The 22,993-nt window shown below is 41.3% G+C and overlaps 2 protein-coding genes across 3 annotated transcripts; both read left to right on the forward strand.

Annotated features, from left to right (window-relative positions):
• Positions 1-694: 694 nt before the first annotated feature.
• Positions 695-9,882, forward strand: dohh (deoxyhypusine hydroxylase/monooxygenase). Of its 2 annotated transcripts, none has more exons than XM_083940725.1 (6): positions 695-780; positions 2,742-2,851; positions 4,561-4,728; positions 6,255-6,331; positions 7,266-7,521; positions 8,309-9,882. In XM_083940725.1, exons 2-6 carry the CDS (start codon positions 2,746-2,748, stop codon positions 8,617-8,619), a joined length of 918 nt encoding a protein of 305 aa, XP_083796851.1. In that variant the 5' UTR covers positions 695-780; positions 2,742-2,745; the 3' UTR covers positions 8,620-9,882. The 2 variants fall into 2 exon arrangements, with proteins under 2 accessions (XP_083796851.1, XP_083796852.1); XM_083940726.1 differs by having other exon boundaries at positions 760-780; positions 2,745-2,851.
• A 504-nt stretch (positions 9,883-10,386) lies between these two features.
• rsph4a (radial spoke head component 4A) lies at positions 10,387-18,571 on the forward strand (the record flags this gene model as incomplete). Its single annotated transcript, XM_083911366.1, has 7 exons — positions 10,387-10,499; positions 11,704-11,926; positions 13,025-13,300; positions 14,569-15,018; positions 15,105-15,249; positions 18,113-18,230; positions 18,340-18,571. Exons 1-7 carry the CDS (start codon positions 10,393-10,395, stop codon positions 18,569-18,571), a joined length of 1,551 nt encoding a protein of 516 aa, XP_083767492.1. The 5' UTR covers positions 10,387-10,392.
• Positions 18,572-22,993: the final 4,422 nt, after the last annotated feature.

Genomic DNA, 22,993 nt, shown 5'->3' on the forward strand with positions numbered 1-22,993 from the left:
ACTTTTTATGGAAAAGCAATACTTCCATTCTGTACCCCTTTAAAACGCCCCGTGGGTGGATTTTTTTTTTTAATGTAGCTCTTAATAAAGATTCTACATATTCAATCTTTAAGGCCAGGTGTAGACGTGCAGGTGTCATATGGGAGGATGAAGTGCTGCAGCATCAACAGTAAGAATCATCAGCAAGAGTGAGCATGCTTTGGAAGGATGAAATCTAATTGTCATGGTTAAGGCTGTGACAGTGCAGGTGACTAGTAGGTTGGTGCTTGTGGGGAAGCACACGGATGGCATTGATGAGCACTGTGGAGACCTGGAGTTTGTGAGTTATGTAATGCTGCATTGCCCATTCCATGCTGGAGAAATGGGGACTTTATTTATAGAATTAATCAAACTGGGAGTTTAAAACCTTTTTTTCTAAGAACATAGCTTGGTGAAAAAAGAGAGTTAGGGAAATAATATTTTTATTATTATTATTTCATTTATTATTTACAGTTTTTTTATAACACTTTTTCAAGAACACAGATTGAGAAAGATCTGGTCTGCAACAGCAAAGACATTTCTACACCGATGGGAGGCGGCAATGCACTAAACTGTGCCTAGTCTGCGTAAAGAAGAAAAGGAAGAAGTAACTGAATGGAGAACTTTTATTTTGAAAAAACATCTTCCGGAAGCATCATCCTCATCATCCGCCAACGGAAGTCGCAGCACGCGTGTAGCTGGATAGTATTGGCAGCAGCAGAGACTGTCAGTGTTGTTGTATATCACCTGTAGACTCAGAAGGTTAGTACCATAGAAATGACATTTTAATATGTTTCGTAACGAAGTGTTGCTTTCTTCCCGCCATGTGTTGGTATCTGTGAGTTCCGTTGTATAAAGCTCGTTGTGATACATGCTAGCCTGAGTTGGGTGAAGTTTAACTCAGGAAGCTAACCGTTAGCTTCAGCCGGGTCAGCCTTTTATAACCACAGCTGCTGACTGAAACGTGGCTGGCTCATGGGTGTGTGGGCTGCCAGGTATGTGAGCTGGAGCTGGGTGTTATTCACAGGAAAGAACAATACATTAAACATCAATATACAGTAGAAAACACCACAGCAAGTGACAGACAGACGCGTCAAATGGCTGCTTGGTGTCGCTCTCCCATCGAGAGAGACCACACTGATATGTAGGACTCTCAAAATGTAATATTATCTGAACATTAAATATTTATTAATGTGAAGATCCTGTCCGACAACAGGGAAATTGTTCATTGCCTTCAGCATTAGTTTGATTATTCCTTAAGTATTCCATTGTTTCATCATTTTGTTATATCATAATTATATTGAAACACGAAAATATCCTTAGAGCTTCAAAGGTTAAGGTTAATTATGTAGAATCTTTATTAAAAGCTATATATTAAATAATAATATTAATTATACACCCCCAGGGCGTTTTGAGGGGTTCAGATTGAAAGTATTGCTTTTCCATAAAAAAATATATTTACTCTGATTTTAATATTCTACTTTCCTTCAGTTCTGTTTCCACTGTAGCAGCCAATAGCGTTGGGCGTTGCTGGTTGCCAGGGTGTCTGTTGTTGCTACAGAAACAAGAATCATGTTGAGTTGAGAGCTAGCTAATGGATTCCACAGCACTCACAGAAAGACTTCAGCTGAAGACTGGCTAACGTTAAATACTGTTGTAAATTCATTGATTAGTCCAAATGAGTGGTTCCCCTGTTTGATTCATCACTGACATGGAGCAGGCTGATCACTGACACACTCTGCAACAAACCTGGCAACCCGACTGCTGGAATTTTTTTTTGTTGTTGTGACTACGATCTTGAGACACTAGATGGTGGAGTTCTGCTTATTCTCCAGATTCAACTAATTCAATTAATTAATAAACTGTTAAATTGATTGCAATCCATTTATCGTTGAGTCACTTTTAAAGAAAAAAAACTGAATTCTCTGATTCCAGCTTCTTAAATGTGAATATTTTATTTATATTTATTTATTCTATGACAGTTAACCATGTCTCTAAATTATAGACAAAACAAGACATGTGAGGACGTCATCTTGGGCTTTGGGAAACACTGATCCACATTATTCACCTTTTCTGACATTTTATAGACCAAACAACTAATGGATTAAAAGAAAAGAATCAACAGGTTTATCATCAGTGAAAATAATCGTTAGTTGCAGCCCTGATCCTACTTTGTCTGATGTGATTGTCTAGTTTATCTAAGTTTTAAAAAGCAGCAAATATTCTCTGAGATGTTTGGTATGTTTATCCTCTGTACAATGGTGTTGCAAACTTCATTATTATGTATTTCTACTGCCGTCTGTCAGCTGGCCTGCAAAATTACTGTGCTGATTGGGATCAGAGATAAACTGTGATTTCTGAAATGTTAAAATTTCCACTCACAATTTCCTAGAGCCCACGGTGATGTCATTAAATGTCATGTTTTGCCCCATCAACAATCCAAAACCCAAGTATTATCAATGTTGTATAATGTTAAAAGGAGGAAAAAGCAGCAAATTGTTACTTTTGAGAAGCATAAGGATAATGTTTTAGATTTTTTTTTATTTGTAAAAGTGACAATCGATTATCAAAATGCTTCATTTTCTGTGGGTCAATGAATCGGCTAATGTTTGCAGCTTTATGTTTCTGTTCAGCGGATCAGTTTGAAATATTTCAAGGAAGTATTGGTGAAAAGAAGCATCAGCTGAAATGAACTGAGTTTGCACATGTGTCTCCCTGTGTAGCAGCATGACCAGTGTGGAACAGGTGGGAGCAGTAGGACGGGTTCTGGTGGACCCAGGAGTGGACCTGACCCGGCGCTTCAGAGCCTTATTCACCCTGAAGAACCTGGGAGGTAACGCATGTCCTGAGACATACACACGAGTCATGCTGTGTTTTTGAAGATTAGAACTCTAAACAGCAAATAGACTGCAGCACAGGCACAGCAAACCGGAAGCGTGCTCACTATTGCAATAATAATGGTTTTAAATTGAATGTCGGTCTAGTTTGATGGGTTATTCTTAAGAAAGCTGACACTGAGTAAAACAATGTCTTTCCGACATGTTTGATGAACTGGTAAGGTCGGTAAAAAAATATGTGTATTAATATATGTTTTTTTTTACGAACATCCTGCCGGTTCAGAAAGTCACTAAACACACACCAAACACTTGATTTTCTTCTCTGTTAGATTAAAAATCTGATTGTAGATAAGCTTTTTTTTATCGCTTTGATACTTTCGTTTCAGTACCATCAAATGTGGATATCGTATTGTTTTGTTGTATTGAAAATTAGTATTGATACTTTTAACAACCATGGTATCAGGAGTTACACAGAACTTTTTGACGTCTGTATCTACGTTAGTTAGTTAGTTAGTTAGTTAGTTAGTTAGTTTGTTCGTTATCGGGGTGGGTGATGTGACGATATTAGATGGTGAAGGGTCAGATCGTGTTGACTATCTGCCAAAGCAGAGAAATCGTGTTATCATTCTATCCACTGCTGTTCTCTGCTCTGCAAAGACGCATCAGGGGTTGTTTCTTTTCTCAGCCACATCACACTATTGGCTAGTCCACCTCATTCACCACCCTAAAGACACGCCCATCAACCAATCATATCGAACTGCAGGCAGTGACGGAGATTTCCCACCCCATCATTTTTGATTCAGAGGGTAGCAGGAAGTCATGGCTGAAAATATAAACAGAACGGAGGAGTGACATCGTGTCCGACTCTCACTTTATGAATAAGTGAGGAACAAGCTGTAAAATATGCGCCTAAAACAGGTATTTGTCCCGTGCAGCCGTGGTGTCCTAATGTTTAAAAAGGAGGCACCTCCGTCATTTCCCAGAGGCCGCCTTTCTGCCTAAACCTGCCGCACACACACACAGTCACACAAGGTGCGCACATTGGATGGTAACACAACAAACCGTTTCAACCACCTTAAGAGGCAACATCCTAAACCGTATACTGAGAAACACCACAGCCAGCAGAGGCAACAGGTGGCTTTGGGTAGCTTTTTGTTAAGGTGGCAATATTGCACAAACTATATTTTTATGTAGGGAAGTGTTCAGTAATTTGCAGAATAATTAAAAATCACGCAGATAAACCGTAATAAAATCGTGATCGTGATTTTACTGTAAAAAAAATTGTGATTTGATATTTTGCCATATGGCCCACTCCTCATTAGTTTGTTTATTTGTACAGTAGCTCTGGACAAAAAATGGAAGACAAGACTAGATGCTTCAACTGTTAGATTTATTTTATTATTAATATTTTTTAAATCATGTAATGACTATTGGTGAGTCTAAAAGTCATTGCCCATCCCTAATGCTTTGACTCTTGTTGTTAACATGTTTCAGTCATGACATGCAGATACAGAGACAGCCTTTGTTGTTGCCTGTTACTCTCTCGAACTCTTGGATATTTATCAGGGGAAATTCATCTACTATGACTCATACTGTAGTTGTGAGGTGGAGTCAAATCAAGTAAACCAATCAAGTGTTTAAGATGAACCGTTCAAACAGGAAATGTGTGTAACATGTTGTTGTTCTTCTGTAACCTGTGGGTCAGGTGCTGAAGCTATAGAATGGATCAGTAAGACCTTCACTGATGAGTCCGCCCTGCTGAAGCATGAACTGGCTTACTGCCTAGGACAGATGCAGGACGCACGGGCCATACCCGCTTTGACTGCAGTACTCAAAGACACACAGCAGGAACCGATGGTCAGGCATGAAGCAGGTAAACATGCACACATGTGAAGAGTCCGCTAACTACCAAGCAAATGAAAGTTTGTACGCATGGCTAGGCGACTTAGGCCATGATCCTTATCCTGCTATAGGTACAGTGCAGTGAAAAAGTATTTGCCCCCTTACAGATTTCTATTGTTCTTGCTTTTTTGTCACACTTGCATGTTTCAGATCATCAAACATATTTTAATATTGGACAAATATGTCGGTAGTTGCTAAGTTGCTAAGAAGGTCTGAAAAGTCGCTAAATCTAGGTAGGAAGTGCCCACTGGGACGGGAAAGGGGCTCACAGCAGCACCCGCTGCTTGTTGAGGACACTAACTGCAGAGTGATTTGTGCTTTCATGTCAGACTCTCCAAAACACCACAAAACTCCTCAATAACACCAACAACACCTGCTAGATTTGAGATAAAAAGTTCTGTGGCTACGGCAGTAGTTACAGCGCCACATACAGGCCTGGCATGTGTACTACAACGTTTGAGTCGTTTTCACTGGTTTGGTGTGGATGCAGATATTTCTTGAGCCAAGGCCTTTTTGGGCGGAAAACTTTTTAAGAACGGGTGGTGGGAAACAGATGTATGAATTGTTTTCGTGTGGACAAGGCCTCATTGCTAATGCTTGATAGCAGTTGTTGCTGCCAAGGGTGGTACAATAATTATTACGTTAAGGGGGCAATTCCTCTTTCACATAGGGCCAGGTTGGCTTGGATAGCTTCTTTCCCTTAATAAATGAAATCATAGTAGGCAAGTAAACTAAGGGGGCTTTGTCTTAAGAGAGGCCCCCATTCTCAGACTTGATCCTGATCTACATAATGTGTGAAGCAATGACCAATGTGTATGATAACTGGTAAAAGGTGTAATGCCAAAAATGTATTCTTGCGGCACCAAAATGCTCGGTGAAAACTTTTGGGTGCACATGATTTAAAAATTAAAAAGATAGGCGCTGGGTGATGGTGATGATTGTATCAAGGAGCACTGAACTATTAGAACATCTGATGTTCAGGTCAAGCGTGCGTGCGTGCGGGCAGGCGAGCGTGCGCGTGTAAGAGAGTGACGTGGATCAGAGTAGATTGCTGCCGGCCATCGGAGCGGAAAAGAAAGTGGCAGTCAAGTTGTTAAGTGGTTGTAAATGTACAGTGTATTATTTACGATTTCTTGTCACTCTCATCTCCAATTGTCACTGTTTTTGTTAACATCTCAGCTCCTGCGTAACTAGAATGCAGTAATCATTTAGGAGTCGCAACATATTGATATCATCCAGTGTGCATGAGTAGATTAATACACGTGCTAATACTCGCATGCGTGTACACATAGGTATACACATTTTAAGTATTTGTGTTTGGTAGTAAGCTGACTCTCCGCCCTAATGAATTTCATAACATAAGAAAATGTGTGTGGGTGTAACAGCATCTCATTACATAAGAAAAGTTTTTACTCCTCTGATACACAGGCTAAATAGTTCAGATGCATGAGAACTTGCAGCAACATGCTGTATCTGTGTGTATGTGTGTGTCTGTAGGGGAGGCTCTGGGAGCAATTGGTGATCCTGTGGTTCTGGACCTACTGAAAGAGTACAGTCAGGATCCTGTCATAGAGGTAAGAACAGAAGACGCAGCCTGTAACTGTCAGGCCAACCAATACCCACAACACTGGATTACATTCTCATTTCAACCGCATAAAGTAAATATGCAAAGGAAGTCAAGAATTCTGGCTGGAGTTTAGAAATTAAAAGTATACTACGTCATTTTAAGTCCACTAAGCTTGTGTTGCTGGGGATTTTTTCTGAATTATGGCCCAGCCCTAGCTTGCAGTGGGATTTTGTTTTTAACCCAAATCACAATTTTGATTCAGTGTATTTCTATACTAATAAAATAGACCGAGGCCTCCGTTTCTACCCCCTTTCAGATGGCATTCAGCTCTCTACCTTGTGGCCTGCATTTTACTGTTTTTATTCCCTCAGTTTTTAGCTTCTATACCTTTTATCTTATTTTACTGTTTAAGCCCCTCCGTTTTTCAGTGTTTCCTCCTGGGGGCCGACCACACCGGGACGATGTCTGTGTGGGTGTGTGTGGGTGTGTGTGTCTTTGTGTATCTCTGTGTGTATATTTTTGGGGATGGGAGGTTTGGGTTTTCATGGTGTTTCTTTGTTGTTCATGTTTTGTTTAGCTTTTCTGTAAGGCACTTTGTGCTACTGTAAAAAGTATGAAAAGTGCTATATAAATAAAGATTGATTTCATTTGATTGGATTTCCAACCCTGCTATTCTAGTTTCAGAAATTTAAAAAAAGAAAAAATCACGCTGGAAAAATATATTTTTTATGTATAATCATTTCAGGATGTGAAACAAAAAAGGGCCACTTTCATGATATGACATATAGGCAGTGTATTTCTACAACGCCATAACTAACACGATCAGTATTCCTCTCCTCTGGGGTTGAGCTGTAACTTAACTCAAGTCCGGGGTCCCCATGTCAACAAATACACATGTCTGAAAGCTTCTGTAAATGCCATGTCCCCCTTCCCTCCTGCAGGTTGCAGAGACGTGTCAGTTGGCTGTTCGTCGGTTGGAGTGGCTGCAGACTGAAGGAGAGAAGCAGTTGGACGATGGAAGTACAGATAAGAACCCCTACTGCTCTGTAGACCCAGCCCCTCCAGCAACAAGGAGGAGTGTGCAAGAGCTACGCTCAATCCTGTTGGATGAGAGTCTGCCACTCTTCGAACGCTACCGTGCCATGTTTGCCCTGCGTAACCTGAGCAACGAGGAGGCTGCGCTGGCACTGGGTGACGGTAAGCTACAACTTATAGCATAACTGTGAAAACCCCATAGAGATATATACTGTTTAATAAAGATGGAATCCAGCTTCCGGGTTTGAAAAGTGAAGCCCATGATGAAATGCCTTAAACCTGCATTCTTTCTAATTACCAGCAGGGGGCGAATCCACTGCTTGCAAAAAGAAGTCAAATTTTATAGGAGTCAATGAGAAAATTAGCCTTTTTTTCACTTGTTTTAGTAGCTCACTAAACTTTCTCCTTATATTCATGGTCTCAATCTCTAGTTTCAAGTCTTCTTCAATACAGCATGATGTTCATTTAGTAAATTATGGTCCCATTAAGATTCAAAAGGACCATAAATGTACCAAAAATGCTTTGGAGCAGCGCCACCTTATGATTGGCAGGTTGCCGTGTTAGCGACAGGGTAGAGGTTTAGTGATGCATATCCATGGCTCTGTGTACATTAAAATAGCTGTGAATTTGTTTTGGGGTTTTGTCTGAGTTTGACCCTCTCACTGTGTTTTCACTTCATTTAAGTTCATTGAAACATTGTTTGCCTTAAATGTCTTGTTTAGCATTTGGTTGCACCTTACTAACAAAGCTAACAGCTAGTTAGCTCTTGTGTCAGCTGGTATGTAAGAAAAACTGCTGATTTTATACCGGCTCTGTGTCACTGCAGTGAACGGCCCCAGCGACTGAAGCTCCTCACTCACCCAACAGCAAAAATCCAGATGACCTGTTAGTCAGTTAAAATATCTGTAGTTTCCTGCATAAAGCTCTCTTTCAACGTCTTTGTCTCCAGGCCTGCAGTGCTCCAGTGCTCTGTTCCGTCATGAAATCGGGTATGTCCTTGGTCAGATGCAGCACCCGGCGGCAGTCCCAGCCCTGCGCGCAGCTCTGGAGCGTTCCGGTGAGAACCCCATGGTCCGACACGAGGCGGCAGAGGCTCTCGGGTCCATCGGCAAAGAGGAGTGTCTGGTTGTGCTGCAGCAGTACCGTGGAGACGGAGAACGTGTCGTCAAGGAGAGCTGCGAGGTTGCTCTGGACATGCTGGAGTATGAAAACAGTGAGCAGTTCCAGTATGCAGATGGACTGGTCCGGTTACAGGGCTAAAGGTCTCACTGTACTATTGTATTACCTTATGCACCAGAGATGGCTCAACAACTCAAGCTTCATCAATAAGACTATTGGATTCTCTGGGATGAAGTTCACACTATGACAGATACAGAGCACATACAATCAAAAATAAAACTATTAAAGTCCACACCAATTGTACAGGTCAGGAGCTGTGGAGCTACAGGAGGGAGCTCGTAGCTTTGGGGTGTGTGGGGAACAGGGAGGAGAAGAGTCTTTGGTGGTCTTTCCTCCTTCAAGATACCACTGCGTATCTTCACAGCACTTCCATAGCTCACATACTCTGGTCAGCTGTGGGCTCGAGGTGAAAGGTGTGACGGACTAACAGATTCTACTTTTAAGGGCTTTCCTCTGAACGCGTGGGAGCGCTTTTTAAAGGGCTTTTATAGCCCAGACGCGGAAATGGCACCGCTGTCTGAAACCCAGAATTTCAAATGGTGTGCACCGTGCCACAACAGTTTTTGGCTGCATCAAACAACAAAACAACACAATAAGCTTGTGCAGCGCAGCCCAAACCACATTATGTCTGGAAGGTAGAGATGAGATGGATGTAGAGACACAATTTTTTTCTTCCTGATACCGATTCCAATATCTGAGCTTGTGTAACGGCCGATACAATTAATGATCCAATACAAGTGCGTTAAAAACGACGCATACATACATTAGTTTTTAGAAGCTGTATACTTCTAACCCTGTATGGATGTAATAGGATCGCTATCATTGTGGTATGGCCTGGCTCAGGTTACATACAGAGAATGAATGTCATAGAACCTTGTTTTATTATCCTGTTTGACAGTTAGTCCTAACAAAAAATATAAATAAACTGTTTTTTTGTCAGGGCTAAATTACATGGTATGGGATAATATCGTACTCCCCTGAAGAAAAGGCCCTTATCAAATCCTAAATGTCTTCATAGTTTCTGATCCAGGCTGCACTACGGTTGATCAGGCCTGATGTCAGTTCACTCTGCTAGAAACTATGAATACAAGCCAAAGCTCAATCGCCTTCTCTGTTGTAGATTTACAGTATGGTAGGAAACTCCTATACCTCACTGTAGGGAACATTCACTCCAAACTGTAACCTGCTACAGAGATTAACAGTGTAAAATTGTAGTAAAACCTCCATCTGTCATGCTCCTCTGGTTGGTTGGTTGTTTCTTAGACTTCTGTAGAACACAGGTTTTGATTTGCATCCTGTATCTATAATAAGTGTATGTAAAATTAAAATGATGCTGTAAACATTTCTCTTATTGTAAGGTCTTTTTTGAATCTCTTCACTCCTATAACTCAAGTTCTCTGAGCAGCACTGTAGTGTTGATTTCTGAGTGTTCATCTGTACGCTGAGGCAGTTTCTACCTGGACTCACTTTCTAGATTATCAGTGAATATGTTTGTACATATAGAGTGAGACTGTAACATCTACAACCACATGGTGCTGACGTCATGGTACACAACCTCGTCGTCCGTGTTTCATAGGTGAATGTGAAAAGGTGACGTCCAAATGATCCTTCCAGTGCAGGTCATTCAGGTAGATTTCCTCCAGGGGGCTCGCGAGCCCAGCAGTCATTCTGTTACAGTAACCATAGCAACAGGTGAAGTTTGGGTCTACGCTGCCACTGAGTCCCCGTGGTATAACGCATTGTGAACGCTCGTTAGCTAACTAGAGGTCTTGCAGCTACCGTAAGTCTGCCTGTCTAAAGTGAGTTAAAAGAGAAAAGGTTCGAAATAAATCAAATAAACGGAGGTGAAGAACGATGGACACGGCGGATGGAAACCAGGACAAAAGTCAGCAGAGACTGCAGTCAGCGGCCTCGTTCAAGGCTTTCATGATGAAGAACAGCACGGAAAGCAACCTGAACCTGTGAGTACAGTGTTTACCATAGGGCCATGTTGTTAGCTCATAACCGTCGGGTGAAAAAAACACGGTCCACTTAACCGCCGTTTGGGTCTTGGTGCGTGTCTACTGGAGGAGTTACGGTAAAGTTACCAGCGCTTGGAGCCGCCCAAAATGAACATGTAAAGAATCTCAAACTGCAGTGAATTCGTACATTTCACACACCTGGCTGATGAAATTATATCGTGTTGTGTGTTGTTTGCTATGTGATGGCACCAAAAACATCACAACAGGATATGGTTCTTCCTCCTTCGTTAGAAACGTATTAGGGGAGACCAGGGGCACTGGGTCAGGTGTAACACCTTTAATATCTCCGAGGAGAAACAAGTTCAAATCACTCTGCATCTGCTCAGTTTTTTAAGCAAGATTGTCTTCTTCTTGCAAAAAAAGGGTAAAAATGGAACTTTTCTGTCAGGTGAATGTTTTGGATAGTATCCTGTTATTAAACATTTGGGAATCCTAATAAGCCTATATCATTAGAACCACTGAACTAAAAAGTAGAGTATTTTCACCTTATTTTCTCCTTTGACACATGAGGTGAAAACATGGCTGGTGATACTAGGGCGGTCCCCTAACCAAGTTTTTTATTTATATTTTAAAATCTAAAAGCTATAAACTAGAGTAAACACCAAGTTAAACCTCTGCAAGGATGTGTGTTTTACTGTTACTTTGCAGTCATAATAGAAATAAGAAGAAATTAGGGATCGACCAATATGGATTTTTTTTTAGGGCCAGTGCCGATTTTTTTTCATCAGCCCATGACCGATACAGACCAACAATTTTCTTGAGCGGATATTTAGAGCCGATACAACTTTTGCTCCCTCGATTTACATAATAAAAATGACACAATGATGATAACAAATGTTACGATTCTCAATTTTAAAAAAGGAACGTTTATTGAACTTAAAAGCGGCCTGTGGACGCCTGTCTGTAAATAATGTTGGGAACACCACAGCTAAAAAACACAAATATCAGCTGATAATACCATATGATAGGCCGATGTATCAGTCTGTCACTAGAGCAAATCCATGCTGCCACTGCACAGTGGTAAAGTTGTAATATAGGTATGTAATTACTATTGTAATTACTTAATATGTGTGAATTCTGGGTGGACATTCTCTAAAAGGTCAAACACTCAGGACACCTTAATTGTTCTTCTTTAATGTTCCAGCTATGACCACATGACCCGGCTGCTGATAAAGGTGATGGATGAGCATCCACAAAATGTGGTGGATGTGATTGAGGACATGAGCCGCGATGTCAAGCGCACTTTATTTGAAGACAAGCAGAGCACCCTGCGAGACCTTCCACAGACGACAGCTGCTGAGCTGCTGGCTGAGCAGCAGCGCCCTCTCTTTTCTCGTTCAGAGGACGTTGACCACGAGGAGGAACTGGTATTGACAACATTCACCTACTGCATATTTGGCCGGGGATTTGCGGGAAGGTCATTTACTGGAGGCATATTGGTTTACCTTTGACTGAAATCCATATCACTGTCACTGTATCATTGTATTGACAGTTTCCATGTGTCAAAAACTGTAATGAAAGATTACGGACATCTGTCATAAAACTGCTCAGATTCATAATCTTGTTTACTTGTTCTGCAGGTACGTCCCACTTTAGATCCAAATTGACATTTTCAGACTACATTTTATTTAGGCAAGATTCAAGACTGCTTGTAAGAGCAGATCTTGACAGAAAGAGCCCCTGTGTAACAGACACATACAACGATGACAATGGGCAAAACTTGTAATAGGACTTAAATATGGTTCATTTGGTTCCAGTAAAATGGTTGTTTTGGAGTTAGTACCACCACTCAGGTCTTATTGGCTCAGTATTGAAAGATATTTTCCCCTTATTGTAACCTTTATTACTAGAAACCTTTGTCCAGACTCCTTGCTGTTTAGACTGTATATAAGGATGGGCAACTCATCTTCACTTCCTCACAACGTGCAAAGTGAAGCCAACACATCCTGAATACGGGCGCTGCATGTTGTTACTTTGCAATTGTCTGCGCTCTGCAAAGTAACCCCGAAAACACCTGCCAGACCAGTCGCAACTCACAAGTCATTAACAGCTGTCAATCATGATAATCTAATTTTTATTGCCTAATTAATAATTAAAAAACAAACGTATCAGAAAAATGAACACTTGAACAAACATCAGTGTGATCAGAACTACCTAAAATGTCCCATCCACTAACACAGAGAAGGAAAGATTTATGAGCTGTACTGCAGCCAGGCACCAAGAGGCCAGCGAGCTGTCTTGGCTTCACTTTCAGGGAGCTTCCAAGCCGTCCATCTTTATTTATAGTCTGTGGTACCAGCAGAGATCTAATCAAACGTGCCACACATGGAAAAGTAACCATTATCATGTTGCCTACATTCCCTATTACCTGAAAATAAATGAAAATATATGAGCCAATATTTTGTGGGTACTGTATTACTCATATAGTATGGAGCTGATTGACGTTGTTTATGGCTCTTCACCAGATGGAAACACCTCTGCCTAATGTGAGTGAGATTGGCTTCTACCTGGAGCAGGCTGGAGTGAGTCTGGGCAGAGAGGAGATGCAGAGGCTCTTCCTTGCACTCAAGCAGCTTGTTGAGTCGCAGGGGCTGCTGCGCTGCCGACTGTGGGGCAAGGTTCTGGGAACAGAGAGCAGCTATATTGTGGCTGAAGCTGACTACAGAGAGGGGGAGGAAGAGCAGAGCACTGAGGAAGTAACTGAGGAAGAGGAGAAAGAGACAGAGAGTCATGAGAATGAGGTGAGGAAGTGGAAAGTAATCAATGTAAAGGAAAATATCTTTATTTACCTCAGCTTCAGAGAGATACGGACCTTTATTAATATAATTTTTTTTTATTGATGTTGTAAGAAGCCTTTTTTCCTGATTTGCTTGTTTCTGTTAATGCTAACGCAACACTTTCGCCCATATTAGCTTCATGTTTACCTGGTTTCCCTCTTGATAAATGCAGTATAATGTTCATTTCCAATGCATTAATTCAGTACAACAGCCACTCTGCTGCTCTCACCTTCTCATTTGAACTCAAACACTGTTCTCATTCACTGATTATTTCTAATAATCTACTTTACCCTATTTAGTATTGCTGTTAGCTACCCTTAATGAAACCCACTACTTCCTGCAGGTGTTTCAGATTAAAAGTACACTGATAGACTGTATAATAAAGATGCAAGTGCCTTAAACCTGCAATCTTTTTGATGTTCAGCAAGGGGCAACTTTACTGGTTGCAAAAAGAACTCAGATTGTATAGAAGTCAATGAGAAAATTCAACAGGCCAAATGCAGCTGCAAAATTTAATGTATAAAATTCAGTGTTAACGTCCAGGAACCCAAGGAAAAGCAGTGGTTTCTATATACTCAATCAGGTGTATGTGGTGGAGGAAGGACAGCTTTGACAAGAGTGGCTAATTCCACCACATGCTATAGATATATAAACATAATAATCTATGATTCACCATGCTTCCGTGTTACACTGGTTAGTTTCTGATTCAAAGTGAAGTTTAAAGTCACAGTCAAACTGAGCTCTGCCTCAAGCAGCAGGCTGTTAATATTGGCTCCATCTCATCAGTGGGACCGGGGAAGCGAGCCGCTATGAGAGGGTCTCTTCTGGGCGGAGGAGGAAAACCCACCGCCACCTTAAACTGCAGTCGCAGCTCAAGCTGGCTGCGGGAGACACCCATAGCTGCTATTTGCTCCGGTCCTGCTTATGAGTAGAGTACCGAACTCGACAGCCGCCTCAGACGCTAACAGCTGCCTGGGGTACTGTCATCAGTGGGAGCCCGTGTTATACCCCTACTGGTGTATCCACCAAGTGGTTTACCCATATTGTGTTCCCTCCTCATTCCTAGTATGCTTTTAATGTGAAATATCTGCAGGAACTGTTACCTTTGATTGGTTCTGGTTAATTAAGTAAAAAGGAGAAAGAAAGCTTCTTCCAGAGTGCCTCTTAACCTTTTCTAGGTAAAGAAACCAAAGAGAGTCTTTTTTCTGGTCTTATAATGGTTTTGCTTTCAGATGGATCCACTTCCTCAGTCGGCCTATAAACCGCTACCTGCTGCTCCAAAGGAGGCTCTAGGAACAGGTGCTAACAAGTTTGTTTATTATGTGTGCAAAGAGCCTGGTCTTCCTTGGGTAAAGCTCCCTTCAGTCAGTCCTGCACAGATCACTGTTGCTCGCCAGATCCGTAAATTCTTCACTGGCAGGCTGGACGCCCCAATTGTCAGCTATCCGCCTTTCCCCGGGAATGAAGCCAACTACTTAAGAGCACAGATCGCCCGGATCTCTGGTGGCACGCAGGTCAGCCCCCAGGGTTTCTTCCAGGCTGGGGAGGAAGAAGGTGATGAGGAAGATGAGGCTCCTCGTGACAGCTACGAAGTGAATCCTGACTTTGAGGGCATTCCAGTTGCCGAGATGGCTGAGTCTTTGTCCACCTGGGTGCATCATGTTCAGCACATCCTGCAGCAGGTAAAAGAGTGATGGAAGCAGCGGCTGCATGGAGCATTTTAGCCGATGCATGTGATTATTTAACGTGTGAATGTTGACTGCTTAAGGGCCGCTGTACTTGGGTGAACCTGGCTGTGAAATCAGGAGAAGACTCTAATGAGGAAGGAGAGGCTGAGGAGAAGGAAGAGGATCCTGATGAGCCTGAGCCAGAAGTAGGACCCCCACTGCTCACCCCTCTCTCCCAAGATGCAGGTCGGTGTTCGACTCCATCCACAAACACAAACTTCATCCACACAAGTGTTTTAGCTCAATCAGAAAACACATATCACATGACCATTCACGTACACTGGGCACACACGTGCCAGTGTAAACAGGAAGCAGTTTGTCTAACGTTACTCTGTGGTTGAAGATCATGGATGTAGAAGTTGTGATGTATAAGAAAATACAGAAAATACTTCAGCAATGGTACGGAAGCCCTGAAAAGCTAGGTGAAAAAAAACTTTTTGGAGGGGCATTGTTGTCCAAAATCTACGTTTATCTAGGAGATATGCATAATTAGGCTGTTTTGAGGGCGAGAAATTGCCGTGCTTGGCGCATGATACAAAGAGAAGTTCTTTTTTAGTTAACTACAAATATCTGTAAAACATAATGGGAGCTGGCTGTGCATTGGCTCACTTCACTTCCCACTTTAATCATCAAGGTTTCATTTCACTTATAGGCTATATTGTAACGTTAGTTAGTTGTCATGTCTGGGGCCATATTCACAAAATATTTTATCCTAGCGCTAAGAGTTCTCCTAAGGAGCACTTAAAGTCCTTAGTTCAGAGTCATTTATTCAGTCCTATTCCCAAAGCCTCTGAGACCATCTTTTCCTAAGGAGTGGGAGGGACTCCTAAGATAAGACTAGAGGGCGGGGTTGACCTTGTTGCTAATGATGACATCATGTTCATCCCTTCTATGCCCACACAGATTGGCTGAGAGGGAATGAGTCCCTAAGAGCGTGATCACACTGTCCTCCCGGAACACGACCCGGACTTTAGGGCACTTGTCCCCCCTCCCTCTCCCCCCCGCGCCCCAGCCCCGTTTGTACTCACACTGCCTGGGCCACGGCCAATGCTTCTTGCTGTCCATACGCCATCACGTCGTAACACGTCACACGCATTGATCGCGTGTGTGTGGCTTTGTTTACAAATCTTTCCATAGACCTCGGAGTTTTTGTGCGTCTTGTCGACTGTTTTTGAATATTTTCATCCGACCAAATCTGCAGTAAACACAACGTGAACCATTGTTGTTGTTGTTAAATGTCCGCGCATGGTCCGTCCTTCTATTTACATGTCCGAACAGGCGGACATAACGCTACTGCCGTAGGGCTCGTGCTCGTGCGCGTACACGTGCGCACGCTCGTGCTCGTACATTTGCAAACGGCTCCGCTAAAGCCCACCTATTTCAAGCGGGCCGTGGAGGGCCAGCTGGCCCCAGTTGAGCGCGGAGCGGGTGCGCTCACACTACTTAAAGGTACTAGACTTTAGCTGAAAAACCGGTTTTGGCCGCGGCCAAAAGCACAGTGTGATCACGCTCTTAAGAGTGAATCTATGATAGAAACACTTCAATGGGGAACAAATGAACTGCAGCATTATGTGTGGTCTGGATAGAAGATTTATCGTCTGAAGTAAAATCCTCCTGACCCACAGCTGAGAGACTTCAAGATCATCTGAGCTGCACAGCTGCATTTGTCCCGTGGCCAAATAGCAGAGAGTTGTACCAACTTTAATCTCCGGTCATGAAGGGTGGTTTTTATTGGTTGGTGACGTGATGGCATCCCTGAACAGCTCTACCACGTTCATAATGCCATCTCCATTAAGGCCATACCTTTTTAAAAGCTCACCATCATTTAATCATGTGAGGTCGTTCCTGATTTTCTCTTAGTGATGTGGGTGTCCTCGAGAGGACTCTACGTTTTTATAGATTTAGGAGATTCTTTTAGCACTAAAATGCTCTGTGAATTACACTTAAAAAGTTAGGAGTCTCTCTCTTAGGGACTCATTCCCTCTCAGCCAATCACTGTGGGCATAGAAGGGATGAACATGTTGTCATCCATAGCAACAAGGTCAACCCCTTCCCCTAGTCTAGGGGTCCCTCCCACTCCTTAGTAAAAAGTTGGCTTTGTGAATAGGTTTGAATAAATGACTCTTTACTAAAACTCTTAGTGCTCAGATCAAATGTTTTGTGAATACCGCCCCTGATCTTTAGATCGTGTGACAGCAGCTGATGTTCTCTGTGTGGACAAAATAAGCATACAGTTCAATGATCACACATCATGGGCGATGTCCGCCCTACAAACTTAGGTTTGGCTTCGACTAGATAACAATATATGTTATGATAGATCATCTCCTCTGTTATTGTCATATATAAATCATCTTAATGAAATATCCATATTGTAAAGCCTATTCCTGTTTACTGCTGTGTGAATTAAATACTGGAAAAATGAAATATACTGAGTACAGTTGTACACTGACAGCATTTACATGCATGCACACAAATAATGTGACGTAAAAACAAAAACCATTAACTTCAAATCATGTTACCTCAAAATATTTCACATTTGAGTTAGTATGGGCCGTGTTATCAATTCAAGTGTCATCATTGTGTATCACAAAATGATGATTTATGATGAAATTATGATTTCAGCACAGTACGATTCCATTAAACGACGATGACTGATCATATCGAGGTATTATTGTGGTGCAGAAAATTATCCATCACCAAAGCAAGTCATGGCAAAGAGAAAGGAGCACCCACACAAGAAGGATGAAGTCACAAAATGTATGTCAGCCCCCTGACTGATACTGAGTGACGCAAGTGTTTGCGTCATTGTTTGCAAATGTCTCCGTTTCTGCCATTCCAGAATAAAAAAGCAAAGTCTTCAATTCATATATTCTGTAAGTCTAGACAGTTTGGATGTAAACTGCAACTTGACTGCTTGACAGAGGCATGTAACCACAAGATGGTAATTCTAGTTTGTTTTGGTTGATACCCATGACTTCATAGTGTCTCCACTTCTGAAACAGAACACATGTCCTTGAAACCAAGTCTTTTTCATTTGTGTGTCTGTCAGAAATGTTCAACACTACTCCCTGGACCTCCAAAGTGTCCTCCACTCTCACTTCTCAGCATGCAGTAGCTGTGCTGCGTTCCAACCTCTGGCCAGGAGCATCTGCATATGCTTGTGGAAAGTAAGTGAAAAACAAAAAACACACTCTGGCGTCCTGCGTTTGATTTATCACAGCATCCTGAAGGCAATGTTGTAATTCACAAACAATAATGTGCTGTACCTTCATTTAGGAAGTTTGAGAACATTTATGTTGGATGGGGTCTGAAGTATGCAGGGGAAGGATACAGCCCACCTGTCCCCCAGCCACCACAGAAAGAATATCCCAGTGGACCGGAAATCACAGAGGCTCTGGACCCGTCACTGGAGGAGGAGCAGGTGCTGCAAGAAGCTTTAGAGGAGCAGCAAGCTGCCCAGGAAGAGATGGAGGACACCGACGAAGAGGAAGAGGAAGATGACGACTGAGAAAACACTTCTCAAATTTCTACGTTCCGTTTTTCAAGTATTTATTTTTATGTCAATGTCCAAATAAATCTGTTTTCTCAGCATCATCAAATAGCGTTCAATATCTGAACAGCAGTAGCAGTTTAAAGGGGACCTGTTGTGCTTTTCCTTAGTTTCTGTCGTATATATCTTTGTATAATGTCGGATGTTCATGCTAAACATGACCAAAGTTTCAAATAATGAGGGGAAGGTGTTAATGGGTAACTCCCCATGAGCAGATCTGTTCAGTTATCAGACTGCCGTCAGCGCTTTCTTTTAGATCGTTTTTTTACTTTCTTGGCATTCTGACATCAAGCCATCAAGATTTTCAAATAAGATCATCTACTCCAGGCACGGCACGCCGGGCACGCCCATGAAGTACAGCTACACACAGCTCCGAAAGAAACCTTTTGCTGTTTACTACATGTAGCTACGTGCTAGTGGCAGAAAATGCTGTAATATTGGCTCGATTTGTTCATTACTCCTTAAATTGATTGGCAGCCATGAGCAGTATGAGAAAAATAAAGTGATTTTTGAACATTAAATCATGTAAATATGTATGTGTATGAACCTGAAAAGAGTCCCCTCTAAAGACGAGGCAGGGCTTAAAGTGGCAGTGTTCCCACATCCTGTTAAAGGTATGCTGGGGAGTTTTTAACCACTAGTGGCACAATGAACAATGGGCCTCATGTATGAATGTTTTCTTATTTTTCTCTCATATTTGTTCTTGCACCAAGCAATAAGAGGAAAATAAGAAAATCCTGCCTGAGGGTCATGAATTGTGTGCTGACAGCAAAGTCTGTTCTTACCCTCCAGAGAATGTTGATGAATCCCATTTGATCTTAAAGTGGATGCACATGTCAGGCAATTTGGAATTAGCAGAAGGGAAACACCCCAAACAAACATATAAAGGCAACAGACTTCAGTGGCGTGTAAATCACTAACAAACAAGCTATTGGTGTTTGACAGGAAGGCCTAACATTAAACTCTAAAAAGACAGAAATGTCTTATTAGAAAAAGGGAAGCAAAAAACATTAAAAAAAACAAACATCCTCTACAGAGATGGGAAGTGTATTTAATGAAGTTTGGTTAGGAAGAAGAGCCTCTTCAGCCTATGTCATCCAAGTTGGCCTTTGTGCTTCCTTTCTGAAGTGTGGTTTTTTAACAGTTTGCTGGTATGAGGTGTGTGCGCGCTGTTCAGGGACTACTTTCACTACACTGATGAACGTGAGTGTTGGTAATAAATATTCCTGAGCTGAAGTTACGCTGTTGACCACCATCAATTTCCACAAGTAACAACTTGTACATGATGTCAAAAGAAACGACAAGCGGGTGGGAAATTTTCATCCGCTGTTTAATACGTTTGTGTCAAACATTTGCCAATGATTCAGAGACTGTTGGGCAAGCTAAATAACTGCTTTGTCCCAAAAGTCAACACCATCCTCGAGAGGGCTCGCTTTGACCTCCGAGCACAGAAGCCTGGGGAGTCATCAGAGGAGTTTATAAGGACCCTCTATGCAGAGGCGGATTAATGCACAGGCTGGCCAGCTGTGCAGGGGCCCCGGATTAGCCAGAGGATTAAAAAAACTTGCCTCTTATTGGGGCCCTTAGAAACCTTTTAAAAAAAAGTCACTGATTGGATAGATATGAGACATATTTACCCAATCAGCTGCCATCATGTGGCCGGGCTCATAAGTCAGTTTTGTTGTCAAATGATACGTCACTGTTACTACACAGGGCAGCGGCAAAATGTCAGAAAGTAAATGTGATAGAGCACAAAAAATAAGGACTGAAAGAACAACGGTCCAAGATCTACTAAAGAAAATTCCTAAATTGACAGGATTTTTCAAGGTTGCGGACTCTTCTTCTGTTCTAGGTTCTGATAAAGCATGATTAATAATGTAGGGGCCCCAAACAAACAGTAACCTAGGGGCCCCTGACCACCTTAATCCGCCACTGGCTCTATGAGCTGGCTGAGACCTGGCAGTTCGGACCGGTGAAGATTTTGTGACATCACAAATAGTTTAGATGCCCAGTCCAATTTGCAACCTATGCACTTGTGATATAGAAACTTGAAGCTGTCAGTGCACAAACCCTGAGAATGGACTTTACAGTGACGGAGGAAAGTTCTTCTGTTTGGCAGGAAAACTTTGGACTTGAACAAAAGTGACACCTTAGCCACACTTTATTGTTCCAAGCAAACTATTTTATATATCTATCGTTAAAGAAGAATTGACATTGCAAATGTTTAATGATGAGGAAAATGCACCAACATATTTCTTAGACCTCAAGGACACAAGAAGGGCATCCATACTAATACACTGAGAGATGGAGAGTAGAGGTGTATCTTTATTTTGCCTCAACCTTACAAAGGAAAGTTCATCAGCTTCCAGCATTTCACAAGAATTTTAAAAAGAAGAAAATAAATGAAGTTGAATATCTTAAATAAAAGGATTTTTAAAGGGGTCGGATTGAACTGACCCAATTACTTTCAAAAATGTAATATTATTGAATTGTGCGTATACTCTTTACCTTTTATGACATTTTAGAGGGGTTATGAAATATAATCACATTACAATAAAATCAGTATTTACATGCTAAATATATAATGACATCTTTTACATAAATATTAACACGTTGGAAATAACATTTGTTGTACAATTACAATTTCTAGAAGGAACGCAGTTATTTCTAATCTTCGTAAACCTTCCATCTCCATGCGCTGAAGAATTCCTCTATAGGATTTAAAAATGGAGAGTATGGAGGAAGCCTGCAGACTGATTGCAAATTGAAAAGTTTTGTGAAGCAGTGTCAAACAGGTGCTTCAGTGATTTCATACTGGTCGAGAAGTGTCTAAGAGATGGGAACATATATGTTCTGTTTGGTTACCACAGCTAAAGCAGTGGAGTTTGGACTGCTTGAATGACATCTGCGTTAACTGATTTGCAAAAGGATGCGAGAAGTGTGTCAAAACAATGACAATGGGTTTACTCATTTGCAAGAGGTGTCTTTTGCTCTGCTGAGAGAGTGATGATGAAGACTGAGAGGTCACCAGTTTCTTCAACCAGGTCAAAGCAATCAAAAAAAACTGTAATGTTATTTGTGTTATCTTCATTTTTTTTTTTTTTTTTTTTTGATTCTTAATCACTGTTAGAGTTTTATTTGCATAATATGTTTTTCTTTTTAGAATGTAAGCTCTTCCTCTGAAATGCAGTTTTTTATTTTGATATTAGATATGTTGTCATGTTTGATACTGTTGTTTTTTTTATTCCACAGCTATATTTGAAAGGAGTTGACATAGATACAAATAGTACACAGAGAACATGTGCCGGAGGTGATGTTCATTAAACAACAGGGTTATACATATTACAGAAGTCTATGCTTCACACAGCCTTTTCATTTGCTGATTAGCTTAAAGTAAAGTTCCATTTATTTTTGAAAAACATAAAAGCAAGGGCTTTTCTTAGAAAATTCCCTTTCATGAATATGAAATTTTGCAAGAAATAATTTTCCTTCTTTCTTAGGGTAATTATGGAAACATAAAACAACATTTTCCCAAAGTCAAATCCAATCTATAGTGACAGAGTCAATAATCCATTTGCTGTGGTCTGCCCACAGTGTTTTGGTGTAAGAGCAGAGCAAGAACAGTGTTTGGGTGTAAGAGCAGAGCCAGAACAGTGTTTTGGTGTAAGAGCAGAGCCAGAACAGTGTTTTGGTGTAAGAGCAGAGCCAGAACAGTGTTTTGGTGTAAGAGCAGAGCCAGAACAGTGTTTTGGTGTAAATGACAGCAAGAGCAGTTCATATTCATGTCCTTTTAAATGTTTACATATAACGATTAGCTGCATAATATGTGTGTATGATTTAGTTAGAAACCTCCTACCCTTATTTGTGATTAAAAACTTGAATTACTCTTTTATTATTTTTGCTATTATTGTATTTAGCTATAGTTTTTACACTGTTTTGTCTCATTGTACCTTACTTATCCACTCGTGTTATATGTTATTTAATGCCCCTCAAAGCAATTTCAGTCAAAAACAACTGGACTGGTTGTTTGTCTAGGAAGACGTTTCACCTCTCATCCAAGAGGCTTCATCAGTTCATGTACGTATCTGACCAGGCTGGGACTGGTGGGACTGGGACATCCTCATCTAGACATGTGTCTGTCCCATGTTCAACTGACTCTTCAGAGGGAAAAATACGTTTCTCACTAACCCCAAAGAATACTAATAAATAAATAAAGGATTCCAAAAAGATATCCTTGCTCCCCCTCATATTACTCTTTATGGAATAATTTCACAGATCGCATTGATTGAAAAAGAAAAACAAACTTGGATGCTTCATTACACATGTTTTTTTTCTCCAAATTGTTTTATTGAATTTTGCAGACAAGCAAAAAAAAGAAGT

Source organism: Echiichthys vipera, assembly GCF_963691815.1.
Source record: "Echiichthys vipera genome assembly, chromosome: 3".
NCBI lineage: Eukaryota > Metazoa > Chordata > Actinopteri > Perciformes > Trachinidae > Echiichthys > Echiichthys vipera.